The 20,245-nt window shown below is 40.7% G+C and overlaps 1 protein-coding gene across 10 annotated transcripts in view; it reads right to left on the minus strand.

Annotated features, from left to right (window-relative positions):
• Positions 1 to 19,067, minus strand: part of kif21b (kinesin family member 21B) — a 106,504-nt gene extending 87,437 nt beyond the window's left edge. For 9 of the 10 annotated variants that reach the window (XM_038298074.1, XM_038298070.1, XM_038298076.1 and 6 more), the window contains exon 1: positions 18,653 to 19,067. In XM_038298074.1, coding sequence (XP_038154002.1) covers positions 18,653 to 18,693 — 41 coding nt within the window. In that variant the 5' untranslated portion in view covers positions 18,694 to 19,067. The remainder of the gene's footprint in view (positions 1 to 18,652) is intronic. The other variant, XM_038298078.1, reaches the window with a different exon arrangement.
• Between the last annotated feature and the right edge of the window lie 1,178 nt (positions 19,068 to 20,245).

Here is a 20,245-nt window from a genome sequence, read left to right on the forward strand (position 1 = left end):
GAAGGATGAGACTTCATCCAAAAGTGATACATACCCCAAAAGCTGTATAGGTGGAGTCTCTGAGCAATCTACCTCTTCCTGTAATCTACCTCAGCCATCAAGAAGAGTGAAAATGAGATGACAACGGCAATTCAAGAGGGTTTTTTGCATGTTTAACATGAAAAGCTTAGAAACTCAGAAAATTATTCCGGCCTATTTAGGGCTGGGAGCTTTGGGCATATCAGTGACTTTGAGGTGAAACTAGAGAGGCCCAGGGGAGCGGTGATGGATGGAGGACAGGCAGACCAATGGCTGCTAAGGTCGAAACAAAAACGACTAAGAGGGATGAACAAGAGTAGAGAGGGGAAAGAAGTAAAATATCCGATGGTCAGAGGGAGGTCTAAAATGCTCTCTGTGGTTTCAGGGCACACGAAAAACTTTGAGTTCAAGAAAACTGACATTGAATATCCCCCTAATCACTCCCCTTCACTGAGAACCACAGTGCTGGCAGTATCATGCTGTGGAGATGTTTTTCTTCAGTAGTGACATGGTAGTAGTGACATAAAGCCAATGGGAAGGTGAGTAAAAGCACATTTTACAGGTAACATTAAACTTAAAATTAGAACAATTAGTGGTTTAAAATTGAACTTTATAGATATCAAATTACTAAAAGCAACCAAAACATAAATTCAATTGCCACAGTGTAAATGATGAGATCATTTTGTCCAAATAGGCCTTATAAGCTTGTAAGCAATCACAGAAATGACACAATTTAGCTGTGGTGCATGGAGGAGTGGCATCAACTTCATCAAAATTGGCTAAATAAATTGTTAAAAAAAACTTCTTGTAAGCATATTGTAAAAAAAAAAATGTTATGGAAAGATCCTCCTGATACAAAATAAACTCAATTTATATTAAAAGATCAATCAGAACAATCATAATTTGAAGATTTTTTTTTCTTTGTGGCTTTAGGAAAACAACCATATTTCATAACAAATTAATACAGCATTGTCCTTAAGGAGACATTTCTTCCTATTTTTATCTATAGAATATTTTGAAAGGCTTTAAAAAGCATGATATACAACTTTTAAAACCTGGTCTCCAAACCAATTCATTAATAATCAGAATGTAGTAATAAAACCTCTTGCTATCTTAATGGTTCAGATAAGTGAGTCTATAGTATGTCACAGGCTAAAACTTATTTCCTTCCATCTGACAAAAAGGTCTGAGTACAATACCACTAAAAACTTTCGGATTATTGGGCCAAAGTAGGCATTCCTTTGCTGTTTCCCATTTAATCAGTGCTGACATTGATTTCCTGGATAAGCAAGCTGCAGTGATTCAGCACATAAAACCATCAGCAGGCCTCGTTCCATCCAGTCCACCTTCTCTCTTCATCTGCTCGATGCTCCGTTCGCTCCAATCGATTCCAGACAGTCTTCCCATAATGTCCGAGCTACGCTCTCACCGTAATCAGGTAAGTGTCTGGGCATTAGTGAAATAACAGGACATGCTCTGCCACTCAGGCTTATGGAAGCAGAATGTTCACTCCAAAATCTGTGTCTCGCTTCAGCTTCCAGCACTTCCCACTGACCCAATAACACAGCAGGGTAACAGGCTGCAGGCCAAGTGGTACATACTCACACTCAGCTTTTCTTATGTTGGTTCAGCGTTCTCTAAGTAAAGGGGTGAAAATGTCTTGTTCATGACAAGATATAATCAGGTTAAGACCAAAATGGCTTCAAAGAAATTAAATAAGCCTATTTTAATGCAATTTTTTTCCTAAAGCAACAAAAAAGGGTCTAAGGCTAACTGTAGAGGTACACATATATAAAGGTAAAAGCTTTATGATGGTATGTGATTGGTATAAGTGAGATTATTGGAGGAATATAACTGCTACAAAAATGTCCCATAAATATTTTCTAATTTTTTATGGTTCAGTTTAATCTGTTTAACTTTAAACTTATTATTATTTGCCCTGACTTAATTGTATAAAAAAGTCCTCTTTAAGGAACCTTTGGCTATTTGGTTACCAATCAATTATTAAAAGAAATACTCAACAGATGTATCAATTATTAAATAACAATAATAATTAAAAATGTATCTCCATTGTAGAAATTCCTCCTCTAAATGTCTCAAAGAAAAAAGCATTTCAAAAGGTCGCTCAAACTAAATAAAACAAAAAAAAAAAACTCTCCAATTAGGCTGAATCGAAATGGTTCTACAAAGAGGTCGTATGAAATGGGGCAAAGAATTGATGATGGGGGACTGACCTAGAGCCTCCAGAAAACTCATCTCCCTGTGCATTTGAGGGGGTCATCATGATGGCTTTATTATTATTATTATTTTGAATAGAAAATTATTTTAGATAGAAGAGAAGATTGAAAGAAGAAAAGATTATAGTTTAGTAGACATATACTTGCGAACTAGTACTTCCATCCTTTCTCATGTCTCCATCTATCAAATAATCCTTGCAGGCTGGCCATCCTGTTGCCAGAGGCAGTGCAGCCAATCGGTATGTACCGATGCGACAGGTCTCTGAACATTGGTTTGACTACTTCTGTTAACATTTAGTGTCGACTCTTATTTTCTTAAAATAAGTGTTTTGTCTTGAATTGACGAGGCAAGTGAGACACATTGTCAATGGAACAAGACAATTTACATTTAAAATAGGTTAAAAAAAAACTATTGCATTGTCTTATTTGAAGTTCATATCAGCTACTTATCTTATTTGAAGGTTTAAAATATTCATTCAATTGGAAAATAATCTTATTTACCTCCTTAAATTAAGGGTAAATACATTTAATTTACGGAGTTTTTTAAACTTATTTCTCAATAGTTTTTGCTGCGTGGGACATACCTTTGATGCAGGGCCGCCCCACATTTTCTAAACCCCAAACCCAAGTCAACTCTAATAAATGCAGCATGTATGTGTAAAAAAATGTTTTAGAAGTGAAAAGATGTTCAAAATGCACAAATATGTTTTATTTACTGAAATGAACAGTTTTAACAACATATCCTAACTTGTAAGACCAGATGCTGTCGACAGAAGACATTTCGTTATATCCTGTATGACAATAAAACTTCTTCTCCATCATCTTTACATGGAGTAAAACCAACATTTCAGTGTGTGCATTAAAATGTTAAGACTTTAAATATCTTGAAATATTGTAGAGAAGATTAGCTAAAATAGGACATTGCTCTCTGGGACAGACCGTGTGGGAAAGCTCGGCTGTGATTTGGATTAAAACACAATACCATGTCGGAGAAATTACCCTGAAGGTTCTCATCACAATAAGATGGTTTCATCTTTGCATGAATCGTTCATGTAAAAGATATTTCTACAGCTTAGACCAATACTATAGAAACTGAAACTGAATAGTGTTCCAATCAGGAGCAAATGCCTCCTTTTATAATACATATACAGTCAAGTGAAAGCATCCATCAGTCAGTTTCATTGTTAGCAGAGTACGTCAGCACGCTTCATAAGAACTGATTCTGGGTCAATCCTCACCCCATTTCCTCATCCAAACCACACACCCCCCCTTTTCTCCATCTCTATCCGTCTCATCTGCTCTGTCGGTTCCAGCGTTGGGGGGAGGTGGAGGCATGACAAAGAATCAAATTAGCTTCCTCTGCTATATTTTCATGACAGACAGCGATGTCAAGGGGTCAGTAAGGAACCACACAGGCGTGACTTTAACCAGTTTCAGCAATATAATCCAAAAGGAGAGAAAATATTGTTGATGGGCTCAACAGAATTGGTGCATTTTAGAAACGTTTCGGCTGAATGCACTCATAGATGCTGGCAATTAAACCTGTTGGATTAAGCTCCAATTGAAAGACCAAGAAAACCAATAATCTTTTAAATAGGAAAGTGCTGAATAATAAGGTAGAAATGTGGATGTTCAGTTTAGAGGCATCTATCCATTTTTGGGCTACAAGGAATGCAGGCAAATTCATATTTTGCATGTAATAAACTGCAGTCAAAGTTAGTAATTTTTAGGTTCTGCATTTTAAATGTACCAGGTTAAATATAGGACAAGGAAATGTAGCACTGGTATTTTGCATTCAAAGCTTCAGAAAAAAAAAAAGCTTAATAATTCTAAAAGTTGATTTGTCCTGAACCAGGCTTTGGACACCAACACCAGCCCGCAGAGACGAATTTATACAAGTAAATCAAATGTAACTAATGTTTGAAAAGGAAAACAATAGAAAACATATGCTTTTGTTCAATGTACAACAAATACAGAGGAGTGGCAGACTAACCATGACTCTGCTTGTCTGGCTCGCTCCCTTGAGGGCTGGGTAACATTACCACCCACCCTGCCTCCTACTGTCAGACCACATTCACTCGGAGTGCTAATGCAGTCAGTTATTCTCTGCTTCTCTGTAGGTATGTGGATTTTTATGGTGGGTATCTCTAGAAACATATGCATTCCCTCCAATGTGACTAAAATTTAATAAATCAAATTCAACTTTTAAAGCTACAGTGTGTAATAATTACAGGGATATAAAGTCAGAAATTTAATATATTATACATAACTATGTTATTTATCATCACCTACGAGCTCAGCCTTTTAACCATAATATTTGAGTTGCCTTAGAATTCGTTATTTATAATTACATAGGAGCGGGTCTCGCAGCCATGGGGGCAGACATCTTTGCGCTACGGCAAGCGCAGAGGCAACAAACTAGCGATTGCGAGATCTCCCATTACGCTCGAAAATAACTACGGCAAGTTGAGAGAGATTAACTGAGACGGTACTGAACAGTAGATGGCAGTATTATGCCTGAGAAGCGTTTAGTCTGCCTGAAACCAAAGAAGAAGAAGAAGCAGGTATACTGCGCCTCAGTAACAAGAAAGGTGAACAAGGCGGCAGGCGTGAGTGACTTTGCAAACTGTTTGGCACTGTGTGGCCAAACATCAGACGAATGGAGGATCATGCCTACTCTGTATCACAACGAAAAGCGGCGGACACCGAACCCCCGTCATCTAAGAAGCGGAAACACGACGAGAATAAACGCAAGCGTGAGAAGAAACGGCAAAAAACACGGATCAACATTGGCACGGCATTTACACGATGCAAGTCACTGATGGAGGAAAAAGGTTTTCAAAGTGACGCTCAAGTTGCCAGTTTTCTCTTGGACAGGTAATTAATCCTACACACACAATTGTCTAATATCACTGCAGTTTTTGGAGTACAGGATGCTCAGACCTGTCTAAAACAATAACATGCTGCGTGATGATGCTGTTACTCTCCAGTATACTTATTCAGCAACGTCCCTGACGTTTCACAGGTAATGATTCAGTAATTTTCTGTAAAATAATTTTCTGGATATATACCTCGGTTACTTCTCTCCGGCTCCTTTGGAGATCTTCAAGCCTTTCCTCCTCTGCTCTAGTCACCCCGCTGGCACCCCTCTCTCGCCTGGCCCTAGCTGCACGCCCTCGCCCTCTTCCTCTCCCTCTTCCTCGCCTTGTAACCCCCGTGCCACAAACAAGACTTGGACTCTGTAAACGGGGAATATATATTCTTCTAGCGAACACAATCTTGCTGTTAAACTAATGACTACAATTCCTTCGTCTGTTTATATCACCATGCAAAGCAGCTCACCAAAACGTCACAACGACGTAGAAAAAATAACGGGTATATTTATTATCTAAAGTCTACATGAAATCTATACCCTACACAGACTAATGAAATACTATCTGTAAAATTATCTATGTAAACAAACCTCATCACTTGAGAAGGTAGGTGATTCCGACGTCGTGGAAGACATTTTGTCCCGTAACGCTCGCCGTACTGTTGGGGGGGAGAAGCGGTGGGGGGGAGATGTTCATGTTGCTGCGGTCTGCAGTCTGGACGTTAGATGTCGCTGAAAATTACACACTGTAGCTTTAAATACTGATTAAAGAGAGAAATTAAACTGAGTCCAGTTTGGCCAAGTGTGTAGTTTGTTTGTTTTTCACAGTCAGGATTATCCTGATGACTTTTGAAAAAAAATAAAATAAAATTTATTAATTAATTAAGGCGCAACAGAAACATAGCTAAAGGTCTTGCACTGGAAAAAATTGAAAACTATACAAGTCATTTTTTTCTTGTAATAAGTGAATTTGTTGTGGGATTGAGGAGGTATAAGCTACATTTTGCCAATGGAATTTACACTTTAAATAAGAAAATACAATTGCATTGTCTTATTTCAAGTGCATATTATGTAATCATCTTATTTTAAGAGTAAAAATATTCATTCGATTGGCAAACTATCTCATTTACCTACTCAAATTAATGGTAAATACACTTAATGGAAGAAAGTTTTCCTTATTTCCAGATCGTAAGCTCGGATTTTTGGCTCATTAACCGGCTTTCCTGAAGAGCAATCGTCTGAATCAGGTGTGTTTTATTATCTACATCATGCAGGGCAGTCTGGATAAATAAAGGTTGCACATCCTTCCCATAAGTCAGATTTACAAAGGGTTTGGCATGTTTTAAAACAAATAGCATATAGTGTCAAATGATAAAACCAGATAAGTTTGCTAACCAAATGTGTAAGAATAAAAAAAAAATGGCAAAGGAAGAAAATGTTGCCATAATCCTACAAAAGATTCTCACAAAAGACAGACAATGCTGTAGACAGAGTTTTTTATTAGCTTCGGCCAGAAGCACCTCATTGATACTGAACATAGCCAACCTTATCTCTTTCTTATGTAGTAACAGCTTCCTCACTGAAGAGTGTTGAGAATAGCTAGATTTATTCCCCATGGTGTATTTACTGTTCATTTGCTATAGCTCCACTTCTTGTTTTCACATTTCCATTTCAAAAAGGTCCTAGCTACAACTTCTTGATCATAATGATATTTTTTTAACAATACATCCACAGAACATGTAGAGTGGTGCAGAGGGGGGAAAATATAGTTTTACTGAAAAAGCCATGTATGAATAATTGGGTGCAAAATGTATAAATATTTATTCCTGGTTGCCAACATGGATAGAAAATGTTTTTCCACCAGTTGGAACAATAGGGTGAAGTCACATCAAAAGGATCTCTGGCATTGCCAGATAGTGGCAGCTCTCTGATAGAGCTGAGAAATTTCCTTTCTTCTGTGTAATATTTCTCAGATTCAAGCAAAACAACTAAAGGAAATAAATAAAAATAAATAAAGAAGCAAAACAAGGGTGAACATCAGTCAAGCTTTTATGTGTTTGTGGAGACTTAGAGAAACTTAGTCGTAGGGAAACGGCTGTTCCAACCATGCATTCCCGAATTCTCCCGGGTGGTACACGACTTTACACGAGAGAATAAAGTGAATGTAATTGGTCGTTTATCAAGGGGGCGAGATTGTTATGGCAGAAGGTTCGCAAGCATGCTTGGTTGTGAGAAGCATCTTGCTAACCAGTTAGCAACTTAGTGCTAGTAGGTTCCCAATGGGAAATTCCATTGGGACCAAGTAGCACTAAATTGGTGACTTAAAAACGACACTGTCAAGGAACGCTATGGATAGCGGAAACATGCAAGAGGAGGAGAGTTTTGCGTCGGAGGTAGTGGATGAGTCTCCTTTGTCATAATTTTTTTATTTAGGGGAGGAAAGCGGGGACGAAGATGTTGTGGAAGAGGACGCCAGGGCGGCAGAAGCTTGGTTTGGTGTAGAAGGCTTCCAGCCGTACATGTTTGAGCCCCTTGCTTCGCAAAGCTGCCAGTTCTGTTAAATCTACGCCGGCCCAAGACAGAGACGTCCATCGCCGTGAACACTAATCAGATATAGTCATGCATAAGAACTAGTGTTGCACCGATACCAAGACCAGTATTGGGCGGGGCCCCAATCCAGCACTAAAATGGTGGAATCGGTGAGTACCAACAAATAGGGCACCAATACCATTTTGAGAGCCAAAAGTATATTCAAGTATTGTCACCCATTCCAGGTACGCAATAAAAAGTTCTACTGGATTCACTTTGTTATAGTCGATTTCCTGCTTCTCAAAGGTAGGCAGAAGCTTGACAAAGCCATGATGGCAATTAGTTTACATCCAAATAGTATGCAGTTCTGCACATATATACACACACACCCATTTCAAACAGATGATATCGGTATGATATCAGCCAATACTGCACAGCCAGGTATCGGGTATCGGGGCCAAGAAATGACATTGGTGCAACACTAATCAGCTTTAACGAGAGAGAAGCAAGGAAATGAAGTTGATCTGATGAGACCAAGCTTTAGCTTCACACAAAGGGTAAACATCTCTGAACACACCATCCCCCCTTTCAAACATGATGGTGGCAGCATCATACTGAGGGGATGCATTTCCTCAGACGGTATATGGGAGCAGATCAGAGCTAACAGGAGGAAAGATTTTGGAGATTATAGCAGGAAAACATTCTAAAGGATGCTAAGGATTTGCAACACAGTGCCAGAGGTACAGATAGTTTATGTTTCTATGTGTTGAAATGACCCAATCAAATCAAATATACATCGATCTGGGTAGATGAGTACTAATGTACAGACAAATCATATTTGAACCTTTCCATTTATATTTATGAGCTACAGTGTGTGGCCTAAGATGATTTAAGAACAACAAAGCTTTCAGTTCCCACATACATCTTTTTTTTGGAGGGGGGGAATACATATATTTTCACAAGCCACTGTACTTGTAGCTATTACATAACTTGATCTGTTTTAAATTGTTTTCTTTTCCCTCCCAAGCCTCTTTCTTTATTCAATGAAGTGACACAAAAACACACGCCGAGACACATGGACACCAGCTGTGATTAAGCTACTTAATGCTGGAGGTGATCAAGGGCCAGCTGGTCACAAATACACACACACACCGTGCCTTTATATCGACCGAACACAGAGTGTAAAACAAAAAGGGATCTTTGTCTACTCTAAAATGAAATATGGCTTTGGTTATGAACTTACACAAAGGACGAAAAAAAGAAGCAGAACAGCATGATATATATAATATTCAAAAAGGATTGCTGGCACTGAAACAGGGAACCAGACGAGCGCTTTACACAGTAGACACACCTGAGGGCTTCCGTTCCACCTCCTCTACTTCTCTCTGCGGGAAAATAGCAAACACGTGCAGCTGCACTTAAATTATTCAGACGCCCGATTCTCGGACGTGTACACATGTGTGGTTCATATTAGCTCGCTACAGTGACCCTTTTGATAAACGACAAGACAGTTGCTCTTTTTCCCCTCCCTTTCTTTTGTCCACCATCGTCCTCTGCATCTTCACCTCTTCCATTTTGCTGAAATTGAAGTTTAAGCGTTTTTCTGAACAAAAAGACAAGAAAAGAAAAGCCTTTCAAAGGACCTCTACTCTTGAAAAATCACAGCCTGAACCTCATCCTCTTTTTACCCTTGTCTCTCTCTGTGTGCAAGCTCAGCAGAGCGCACAAAGACCCGCAGTGACATCAACCTCATTCACAGTGTGTCCGCTGTCTACACTCACCCAAGAGGTGCTCTGTTGCAAGAGATGGTCTGAGCCCCTCCCCCTACACACAGAGCCCCTTGTGATCCTAAATGACCACAACAATGTCAACACACACACATGACTTATCAACATATGCAAGCTTCAAAGGATCCTAAAAGAAATGCATGTATTGTTTCTCAAATGCAACAGCACAAGGACATCTATTATTATTTGTTTTGACCACACAAGCTGCATAAATAATCCCAAACATGGCTATTTAGAAGGCCAGCTGACACATGATGGGTTCCTGATAACAGTTTAATGCTAATGCTGAAAGGGACTGAAGCGCCTTTCATTGCTTTGTGAATTCAAATGAGAGCATTCAAATTAAATGCAGATATGTCTTTGAGTGACTGTATGTGCATGCTAAAGGAGGCCGAGGGAAGAAATTCCACCATTCGGAGGCAACAGTTCTGCACATTGTTTTTGCAAGCTTGGGCCAACAAACATCAGCGACATATGAGAAACATGCGAGCAGGTTCGCCGCACTCAGAATGTGCACTGTGCGACTTTTAAAGGCCCCAGGCTTGCCACTCCGGTCTGTTTTACCTCAGAGTCACTACTGGATTGCGTCAACAGCGACGGCTCACAGAGCAGGAAGTGAACAGGAAGTGTGGATAGTTCAGCAGCGGCCTTACAGGAAGTCATTCTGCAACAGCAGCACACCATTTGGGAGAACAGGGGCGCGCTGAATCAGGAGAAGTTCATCAGAAAGATTGCTTACTCAACCTAAACATTTGGAGTAAAAAGTATGCACAGGCTGATTCATATTCTAGGGTCAGAGAACCTGAGATATTGAAAGTTTGAAATTAAAAAGCTCCCACTGTTTCAAACATCTTTTAAACAAACTGTTCTGACAACAACTGCCTGGAGAGTAAGATTATGTAAACCAGTAGTTTGACTTCAAGTGACCCAATAAAGCAGGTTCTGACCAAAGAGAGGCCGATACATCAGCCAAGCCCATTATTTTTATTCTATCAGTAGCGGCTGATATGAGCATGCGTTAGCCGATTCATTAGTGCAGCAGTCCTTAAACAAAGTGGCGCATCCCCTACAGGTGGAAGAGTGTAATTGCAGGGTCGTGGTTAGAAATAGAGTAAATAAATTACCCATCTTGAGAGTTTTTTTTCACATTTCTATTTAAAGATAGCAATGTAGAATTATGTTACACAGTTGAAACATCAGGGGCTGCATCGCGGAGCAGTGGGTAGCGCTGTTGCCTAGCATCTGGGTTTTTCCTGGTCTGGGGTTTTTCTGCATTGGATTTGCATGTTCTCCCCGTGCATGCATGGGTTCTCTCCAGATACCCCAGCTTCCTGCCACAGTCAAAAACATGACTGTTAGGTCATTTGGCCTTTCTATATCGTCCTTAGGCGAGTGTGTGTGTGCATGGGGGTGTGTCTGTGTTGTCCTGCAGCAGAGTGGCAATCAGTCCAGGGTGTACCCCGCCACTCGCCCGTAGACTGACGGAGGTCGTCACCGGCCCCACCACGAGCCTGACAAGGACTAAGCGAGAGAAAATGGATGGATTGATATATTCATGTTACAACTGCTGAATAGATTGAAGAGCGGGATGAGAGATTTAAAGAGATGCAAAAACTTTGTTGCAAAAAAAAGGAGGTAGGTAAAGTTTTAGGAAGCACTTAAATAGTTAGTGCATTTAGCAGCCATGCCTCAAGAACACGTGAAGTGAATGCCTTGCCACTCCCTCTATTCACTATCTATTGTTAATGTGTTGTTTGATTTTTCTTTTTGATTAAACTAGACTTGTGTAACACTACTGTATCATTTTTAGCATGTAAATGGAGTAAGAAAAATCACTGCCAGCTCCAAGAATCAACCCAAAAACATCAGAGATCTTTGCTTCAACCTGAGCTGGAAACTACGCCATCAATACTTTCCTCTCCGCTCCTTCCATGATATAAAAAAACTATTCTCAGACATGTTGCCTTATTGTAACTTTATGCCTTTTCTAACCTTTTGATTGGGCACAGGAATGTACAGACCATGATTCATGCCTTTTAAGGTGTATAGCGAAGTAAACAATAAAAGGTGCAGCTCGGTAACCACAGACTTCTTTGTTCAGCTGACTTTTAACATGCTTTTCATCAGACAAAATGTGTTTAAAACAGAAAGAAAAAAAACTTTCCAGCATTAGAAAACAGTTGTAAGCAGACAAGACCTTTATTTAATGCCAGACAAGTATAGTACTATTTAGATTAAAGTGCCGTCACATCTGCAGCGACATGTGATTGGAGCTTCTCGACATCCAATGCCACATTCAGATAGGAAAATGGGACCCCTGGGGGGCCTATAGTTTTAACCCCACTATCACAAAGTTGAATAAAAAAGTCAACAAATATTAATCTGTGATTAAAAAAAAACACAAAAAAAAAAACAAAACACTAGTGGGCTGGAAGGAAGTGATGCACAGCTGTGGATGGTACACTGGGGCGTATGCTTGGCCGTGTTTCCTGCTCCTCTTCCCTCCCTGGAGTTTACAAATCACCGATTAGAAACCGTTTTTTGCAGCCACTACCATCACAGGCAACGCAGCGAGACAGAGGTGAAGGAGAAATATGGAAGCCGAGTATAAGAACGCTTTTACACGAGGCTTAACTTGAACAGCCAAACCATCTGACCAGTAACTCCAGTAATGCGAGCCTGATAACCTTGACTTTTTCCCACAGAGCCCTGCCTTTTAAAATCAGACCCCCACGGGAGGTATGCGAGCCAGACACTGAATGTGTGGCAAACTATTAACACACACAGGAAACAGGCCAGACTGGTAGCCTACACAGGACAAACGTCCAACAACAAAACACCACCTTTTTTTTCTTCTCCTTTTTAAAGCCTTTGTGTATCAGCTGTTAGAGGGGCCACTTCCATGGTTGTATTCTGCTGCTCTTGTTTTGTTTTACAGCCAGCAGAGTAGACTGAGGGATTTATGAGAGTCTTCTGCATCCGAACAGTTTTAGATTGATTGATCGCCTCCTCATTAGCTGAGTTACCACTGCATCATCAACTGTTGGTCTAATAAATAACAATGAATATCGTCCAGAGGTCCACTCCCTGCTAATTCCTGGAGAAAGGCTGTAAAATGGCCTTAAGCATGAAGGCAGGTAAGGTGAGAACATCTCAGAGTTTAGTTGTCACAAGTTCCAACGCCGCACTAAACAGATTTGTCTTTGTGGCTATTAATACGCGGCTCTAGAGGCTGACTGAGCAGTTCAGCAGGAGGCGAGTCCCTTATGGGTCTAATTGGAGGAACAGTGGGATGGATCAATAAATGCAGAAGGAATTTCACACAGAGCTCATAATGCTCAGCTCAGGTTTAGCCCAACACGCACATACAACATGAATTATTGGCTTTCATACGAGTACACACAAACAGTGAGTTGGAAGGTAAACCTTTTAAAGCCATCAGTGTTTGCAAATGAATCTCTTTATCCTTACGGCCTGTTGGCTTCATTCTGAGGTACTTTGGTAAATGACTGCAGTCCTATAAAGATGCAAAGCTTAGACACAGGTTACTATGAGGTACCCTCAGTGTTATAACCTGCAGTAACAATGTCACAGTTTTGATCGGATCGTGAAATGAAAGAAGTTTATCTTTAACATCCTGCTCTCTATAGAACGAAGCTAGGCGGTTAACCTGTCAGGCTATCTGCTCAGGTAGCCAGCAACAAGAAATTTTTCAAATAAGGATAATACAAGAGTAGCTGCCTTTCCTGCTGAACAGCAGCGTGCAGCAACAAGTGGGGAAGGGACACTTCTGCGTCACCCTATGCTAAATAAAGGTAGAGAAATCTTGCTACCAAAAATAATAAAAATGAAAATATCTAACCACAGAAACAGTATAATGGAGAATTTGGGCTTTTTTTAATTAATAAAAAAAATGTCAATCAAAATTTGTTAATGATATATATGAAGGGAAAAAAAGGCCCCAGAAAGACAGACAATACCCACAACAAAATCCTGTACTAACTTTAGACAATTATATTAGCAGTTTAGAAAACTCCTCCAATATGACCTAGACTTAAAACAACCATTGTCATTTTGCATGCACAATGCAAAACGAAATAACAAAATGAAAAATCATGGTGCAAAACGCATTGATCTGGAAATTCAGAGCACTGCAAGACAGATATACATACAGATATACATATATGTTGCAAATATGCAGTATATTTTGTGTAGCCCCAGGAATTTGGTGCTGCTGACCACCTCTACAGCTAAGCTGTTGATGAGCAGTGGAGCGTGGTTAGGCCGGTTCTTCCAGAATTCGACAATGATCTCCTTCCTCCTCTCCATGTTCAGAATCAGGCTGCTTTCTCTGCATCAGTCCACCAGCTGCTCCATCTCCTCTCTTTTCTGGTCATTGTCTTCTCTGAGGAGGAGTTGGTGAGGAAGTCAAACAGTCAATTTTAGAGGGTTGTATTGAAGTCCAGCTGTTCCAGTTTGCCCATCAGATGCTGTGGGATGATGGTGATGAAAGCTGAACTGAAGTCCAGGAACAGCATCCGCACATGGGTGTTCTTTCTCCAGGTGTGCCAGGCTCAGGTGAAGAGCAGCAGAGATGGCGTTCATCATGATTGGAGTCAGTGCGACAGGCTGGTAATCATTGAGTGAGGTGACCTGAGGCGTTTTTGGGACTGGAATAATTGTGGCAGACTTGAAGCATGCTGGCACTATGGATTGATCCAGTGAGGTGTTAAAAATGTCTGTGAGGACTCCACCCACTTGATCTGCACACTCCTTGAACATCCGCCCAGGTACAATATGTTATTGTGGCCCAGGCCTTTCTTGGGTTGACTCTCCTAAGAGTCTTCCACACATCAGCTGTGTCAGCTGTGCCTCCTCTCCCTGGTGTGGAACGGCTTTCACTGCTGGAGTGCTTTTTAGTCCCTCAAATCTTCCAAAGAAGTTGTTTAGTTCATTTAGAAAGTCAGTGTTTGCTGCATCTACCGGGGGGAGGGTGTGTTGTAATCAGTTACTGCCCGTTTGCCTTTCCACATCCTCCTAGTGTTGCTGGCATCGTGGAAGAAATCCTGGATTTTTCGGCTGCGATTCTGCTTCGCTGATCTGACAGCATGGCTCAAGTTGGCACGAGCTGTCCTCAGTACCTCTCTGTCACCAGACGTGTTTCTTTTAGCGATTTCCAAACCTCTCCGTTCATCCAGGGTCATTGGTTGACCAGGGTGGTGATTTTCTTTGGCTACGTTCACACTGCAGGCCTTGATGCTCAATTCCGATTTTTTTTTCCGTTTCCGTTCATATTTCCAAATATATGTGACTTGTATGTGATCTCCTGTGTGAACTGCAGTGATACAACGCAAGTGTCCCGCATGCGCAGTAGAGGACGCAATGACGTCACACGCCAGCATGCTCTTTTTTTTTTCCCAGAAGTAAACATGGATGGTAGTGCCGGAGCGCATCTAGCGGTCTTTTCCAACCATAAAAACTAAATCGTTTCAATATGGTTAAACATAAATACTGCTCTTTGCATCATCATCTGCCATGGTTGTTGTTTTCTTGCTGCTTCTTTATAGCAAGACGCAGAATAGTGACCTTTATCGGGTATTAATGACGTTTAGGTCGGATAAATCTGACCGGGCCGTTCACACACAGGTTGGATTTGAAAAGATCAGATTCGTATCGGATTCAGGACCACATAGCAGGATTTGGGTCACTTCAGGCTGCGGTGTGAACGTAGCCTTTGTGGTGCTGATCCTCAATGTCCTCAATGCATTTGTTAATGTAGGCAGACACAGCCATGGCATACTCATCAATATTGATCTTGTTGTCATATGTAGTGTATTTAAAAAAAAAATTAAATAAAACGACTGAAAACCCAGAACATCAGTCAGTGAGAAATGCTGTAATGATACTCTGTACTGTATATGAAATATCATGTCCCAGTTATAATTTATAACGTTATATATAATAACATTTTAAATATTTTCAAGTCCTATGTGGATACAGGTGCTCTTCCAGAAATTTGAATATGAATTTCTTTTTTTTTCAATTTCATAGAGAGAGGATGGCGATAAGCCCTCTTAAGCATTCATGTTGTTCCACATTTGTTCTTTTTAAAATCAGGATAAATATTGTTCTCTGCTCTCCCGAGCTCCAATCAAGGGTAAAGTATTCTCTTTATTTAAATGTCTTATTGATCGTTTATCATTTATATTGACGTCAAAGTATCGTTGGGGTATCGCAAGCACAGCTGCAAAGAATCGTGACCACACGCATTCTTCAGAGGGATTGGACTACAAATCATGTTTGGTGTATTCAGGCCTTTTATTTCGTTTTCCTTTGGAACTGATGCCCTCGCTGTGGTTTTTATCCATATCTGTGTTTCCCAATAATCTGCTTAAATTAAAACAATAAACACTTGAATTGAGATAGAATTAAATAAAAAATTGGATATGCATTTTTTTAAATAATTAACTGCAACATCGGCTGCATGTGATCATGTCTGACATGATGGTCCTGCAGATGCAGTGTGAATAATCCCTCCCTCAGGCAGTCAGGTCTGAGAGCAGGATTGTAGGCCACATGGCTGAGTAAAGGGACATTGTTTAGGGAATGGAGAGCGCACACTAAGGAAGCGGACGTCTGTGACTTCACTTAGAGTGCTGCTTCGGTCTGATGATGACCCCATCGACCTATAAACCAAGGCATCAAACTAGTGAGTCTACACGCAGCAAAACATGGGAGTAATTATACAGCAGCCCCTCTTATCTGCAGTCGGCTTTCTCTGGGAAGAAAAAGAGGCTCAGATGGTTGTTAAAGGAGGGGGGTTGGGGTAAATGCGGGAAGTTATCCTTATACGTGTGTTTATTTGCCTGTTTCCCATTTCCTGTGAAAGACACAGACACTTTGTGTGCCACTCACAGCGTGGATAAATATAGGTCACTCATGATGAAACGGAGCTTGAAAACGAAACCAGTCATGAAATTACAAAAGCTCTGCTAAGAACCATCTTAATTAAACTATTTGAACGGTTTTCTTTGGTTTCTGCAGCTCTGTGGGTGGATTGGGCTCAATTTTAACTTTCAGGGTGTCTAAATACACATCTCGATCAAATCTGATCGATCTATGCCCGGCCCACTGGTTGTAGATTAAGTTTCTCTTTAAGCCTTATATTCATTTTCACTAGAATCAACTCCACTTCCTGTTGCAGTTGGCGGCGTGAAAAAGCAGAAAGAGATTCACACAGCGGCCGGCTATAGAGACCGAAACCTCCCCCAGGGGAATGGAGCCATTTGTTTTGAGTCTCAGCTACACCAAGCAGCACTGCAGAAGCACAGCTTCCCCTCCCACTCTCAGGCCTCCCCACAGAGTTTAATCAGGGTACCTTAAACTGGCCCTTGACAAGAGTTTGCTAAAACTCACAATGCTGCTCTAAGTTTATGACCAGCAGAATCGCATCCCTTCCACCTAGCATCAAACATTAGACAGATGTTTACATCTGTTGGGTTATAGTCGCTTCACTGTAGGTACATTTCCAATTAGGAGAATATTGTGTGTACAAAAATAAAAATTTGCTCAACAGAAACATCCATCCATTCATCTATTTTCCATCACACTATATCCCATCTGCCTGTCCATCGCAGGGCAATACAGAGACAAACAGGACAAACAACCATTCATGCACACGCTCACACCTAAGGAGAAGGTGTTTTTGGGCTGTGGGAGAAAGTCGGAGTACCCGGAGAGAACCCACACATGCACAGGGAGAACATGCAAATTCCACGCAGAAAGAAACAGAACCTAAAACATAAAAAAAATATATTTTCTCTGCATATTGCATTTTACAGAAACACATTTTGCTCTGCATCAGTCATGCAATTATCACACGAATATTACAAACTGTAAAAAATAAACAAACAAAAAAGATGCTTTAAAGAGTTTACAAGCTAGAAAATAAGCAAAACTGGTGTGGTCTGAGAAGCAACAATAGGTTACCTTACCGGCCAACATGGGAACTGAGCGACAGCCTTACATTCCTCTGAATCAACGATATTTGTGAGGCATACAAGATTTACTATGACAACAGGGGGTCAAAAACAGGCAGGCTTGCATGTGGATCCCTTCGTGTAAACATATCGATGGTACAGGGACAATCAAGTGCTACAGTGGACAAGGTTTTAGTACCCGACAAACCAATGGCTGCTCCATCCTTCACCCAGAACCAGCTCTCTGATCAAATCAGGGAGAACATAGGGAGTACAAAACACGGCTGTTTAGTCAGCCAGCACTAATGAGACACATGGCATGTCAGAAACCCATGTAGTGACTTTACATTGTCTGGTGTGTTTCAACCCCCCCAAAACACAAGCCTCTGTTTAAATTAGAATTAAGAATGCAAAACAGGTGAGTCAAAGTTAAAAGGACTGCAGTCTGTCATATCAGCAGATTGTTCTTAAAAGAGCCGGATTACAAAGAACAGACAAAGCCAGAAGTGGATCCTGCCTGCCAATTTCAGATGCTTCTATCCTGCAAGGGCCAAGACATAAAGGAACATTAATATGATCGTATTTAAATATGCAATCATTTTAATCATCCATTGTAATAAAATAGAAAGGAAGCTTAAATACTTGGATTTTCCACACAATAGGGGGATGGCACAGGTTTGGGTGAGCATCTCTTTGTGCTAAAGCCAAGCAGTGTGAAAGCAGTCTTCACTTTATCACCATGCCTGAAATAAGCACAGACTGCCATGCACATGTGCAGGCTGACTGGATGCAAGGTGAAAATGCAGGGCAGAGGTCTGTAGAGATGATTCAACTATAACCGGTGTGAGTAGAAACGCCCATTGTCCTCTCTGCACCTGGCTGCAGCTGTCCTTTCTCCTCACTTCAGCCAGTGTCCAAACCTAAATGCAACCTCCAGTTTCCCCTGCCATCTGACCAACGCTTAGAGGAACTTTGGGGTTTGCACACCGAAATCAGTCCTATAAAGATCGCATGACACAGACACGTTTCCCCTTATCAATAAAGTGAGGAGCACCACCCATGTGAGGCAAAGCAACATATGGATGTCTGGGTAATCTTCCGCTCAGCTGAAACATGCAGGTGCGTTTAGGGGATGGAAATGATGAATTTGGAGTGAACCGGCGGCGCAGACACAATGTGGTCTGCTAAACTCTGCAGATTCCCAGCAGCGCACAGACGGCGGAGGCTTACCTCAACGCAACCTTCACGCAGCAGTCGTTCAGGCTCGCCATGCTCGCTCTCAAGGTTGTTTTGGACTGTTCCGGTTTTGCCGTCCGTGCTTTTTATCGCCGTGCTGCTGCTCACTGCGGCGGCTTGGCTCCTTCAGGTCACCGGGCGTCAAGACCTGCCAGCGGCGGTGAGGCGCCTCCTCACCGGGACTCCTCTTGTCTTCTTCCTCTCCTCCACTGAAGCGGTCATTTCTGTCAGTCTGCTGTTTGTCACATTACATTAATTCATCCGCTTTTTTTTTTTTTTTGCTTCTTCTTCTGTCTCTCTTTCCGTGGTCTGCTTCAGTCGCTACATCCTGTTTAAAGTGTCAGCATATGTGCGCCTTTCTGCAGCCACAGCGCAGCTCTGGGTGATCGAGCTGAATGAGCGCACCGGAGGGGGGTGGCGATGCGTTTAAGGGCTGTCGGAAATGTGGGATGGCCTCTACCAAATCATTACCTTCCAATAGATTTATTTACTTTCGCTCATATGGAGGACCAACTCTGCCATAATTAAAAAAATAAATAAATAAATGCTCAATAAATAAATAAGCATACAATTAATCCCCCCCCCCCCAAAATACAATAAACAAATAATTGTAGGTAGAAATTAAATTATACAGTGAGACATAAATGTATATATCTCTTTTAATTAGCTTATTTATTTATTCGCCTTTGTAATAATTACCTTATTTATTTATTGTCCATTATAATCTTCAACTTTATGTATTTATTACTTTTTTTTTTAGATATTTATTTATGTGCATGATATAATATTTTTGTCATCAGTTCTGACACACAAGAGGTAGCCAATACCAAGGTGTAATAAACTCACACATCATCGATGATAATTATCCTAACACAGAAGGATCACATCATTTTGCTAAAGCATATGCTTAAATGTGGTTTCTTGAAACCTAAATCAGATTAGGTAGTAATATTTCTGCAGCCAGACTCTCAAAAATATACTTTCAGCTTATTGGCTGCCTACAACTCTACCAATGGCATGCTTTAGCAAAATTATGTGATTAAATCCTTCTCTGTTAGGATAATTATTATTGATGATGTGTGATCTTAATATTAGTTGCCTGTTGTGTGTCAGAACTGATGTTTTCCACAATAGTTAATCTAATTAAGACAGTTCCTCTGTCTGGATATATAATTATAATCTGTATAAAATGCGATGTATAAAATGCCTTTTTAACTGTTAATCGGGGCCACTTCCTGAGAGGTGAGCCCGGAGGAGAGCGGCTGCCTTCTGGAAACTAAGTAACTTCTGTGATCTGAGTAAGATTAAAATTTCTATCAGAATCTGTTGTTATGTCTCCTGGTTATTTAATGCATATGAAATGTTATTTAAAGAGTTTGTCCTGAGTGATCTCTTTTCAGGGAAAGAACCGGAGAGATAGAACGTCAAGGTGCAGAGACAGAGCCTATCCTTAACACTGCCAAGAGCAGTTCAATGAGTTCTGGGTTCAAGATTAAATGTATGAGTTCAGGGGGTGATGGTTCAATGTTTGAAATATGAACTGAACCAAAAGCCATATAGTAGATGCAAGCCGTGATCATATCTCAA

Source organism: Cyprinodon tularosa, unplaced genomic scaffold (assembly GCF_016077235.1).
Source record: "Cyprinodon tularosa strain WSP-4 unplaced genomic scaffold, ASM1607723v1 ctg40, whole genome shotgun sequence".
In the NCBI taxonomy this organism is placed as follows: domain Eukaryota; kingdom Metazoa; phylum Chordata; class Actinopteri; order Cyprinodontiformes; family Cyprinodontidae; genus Cyprinodon; species Cyprinodon tularosa.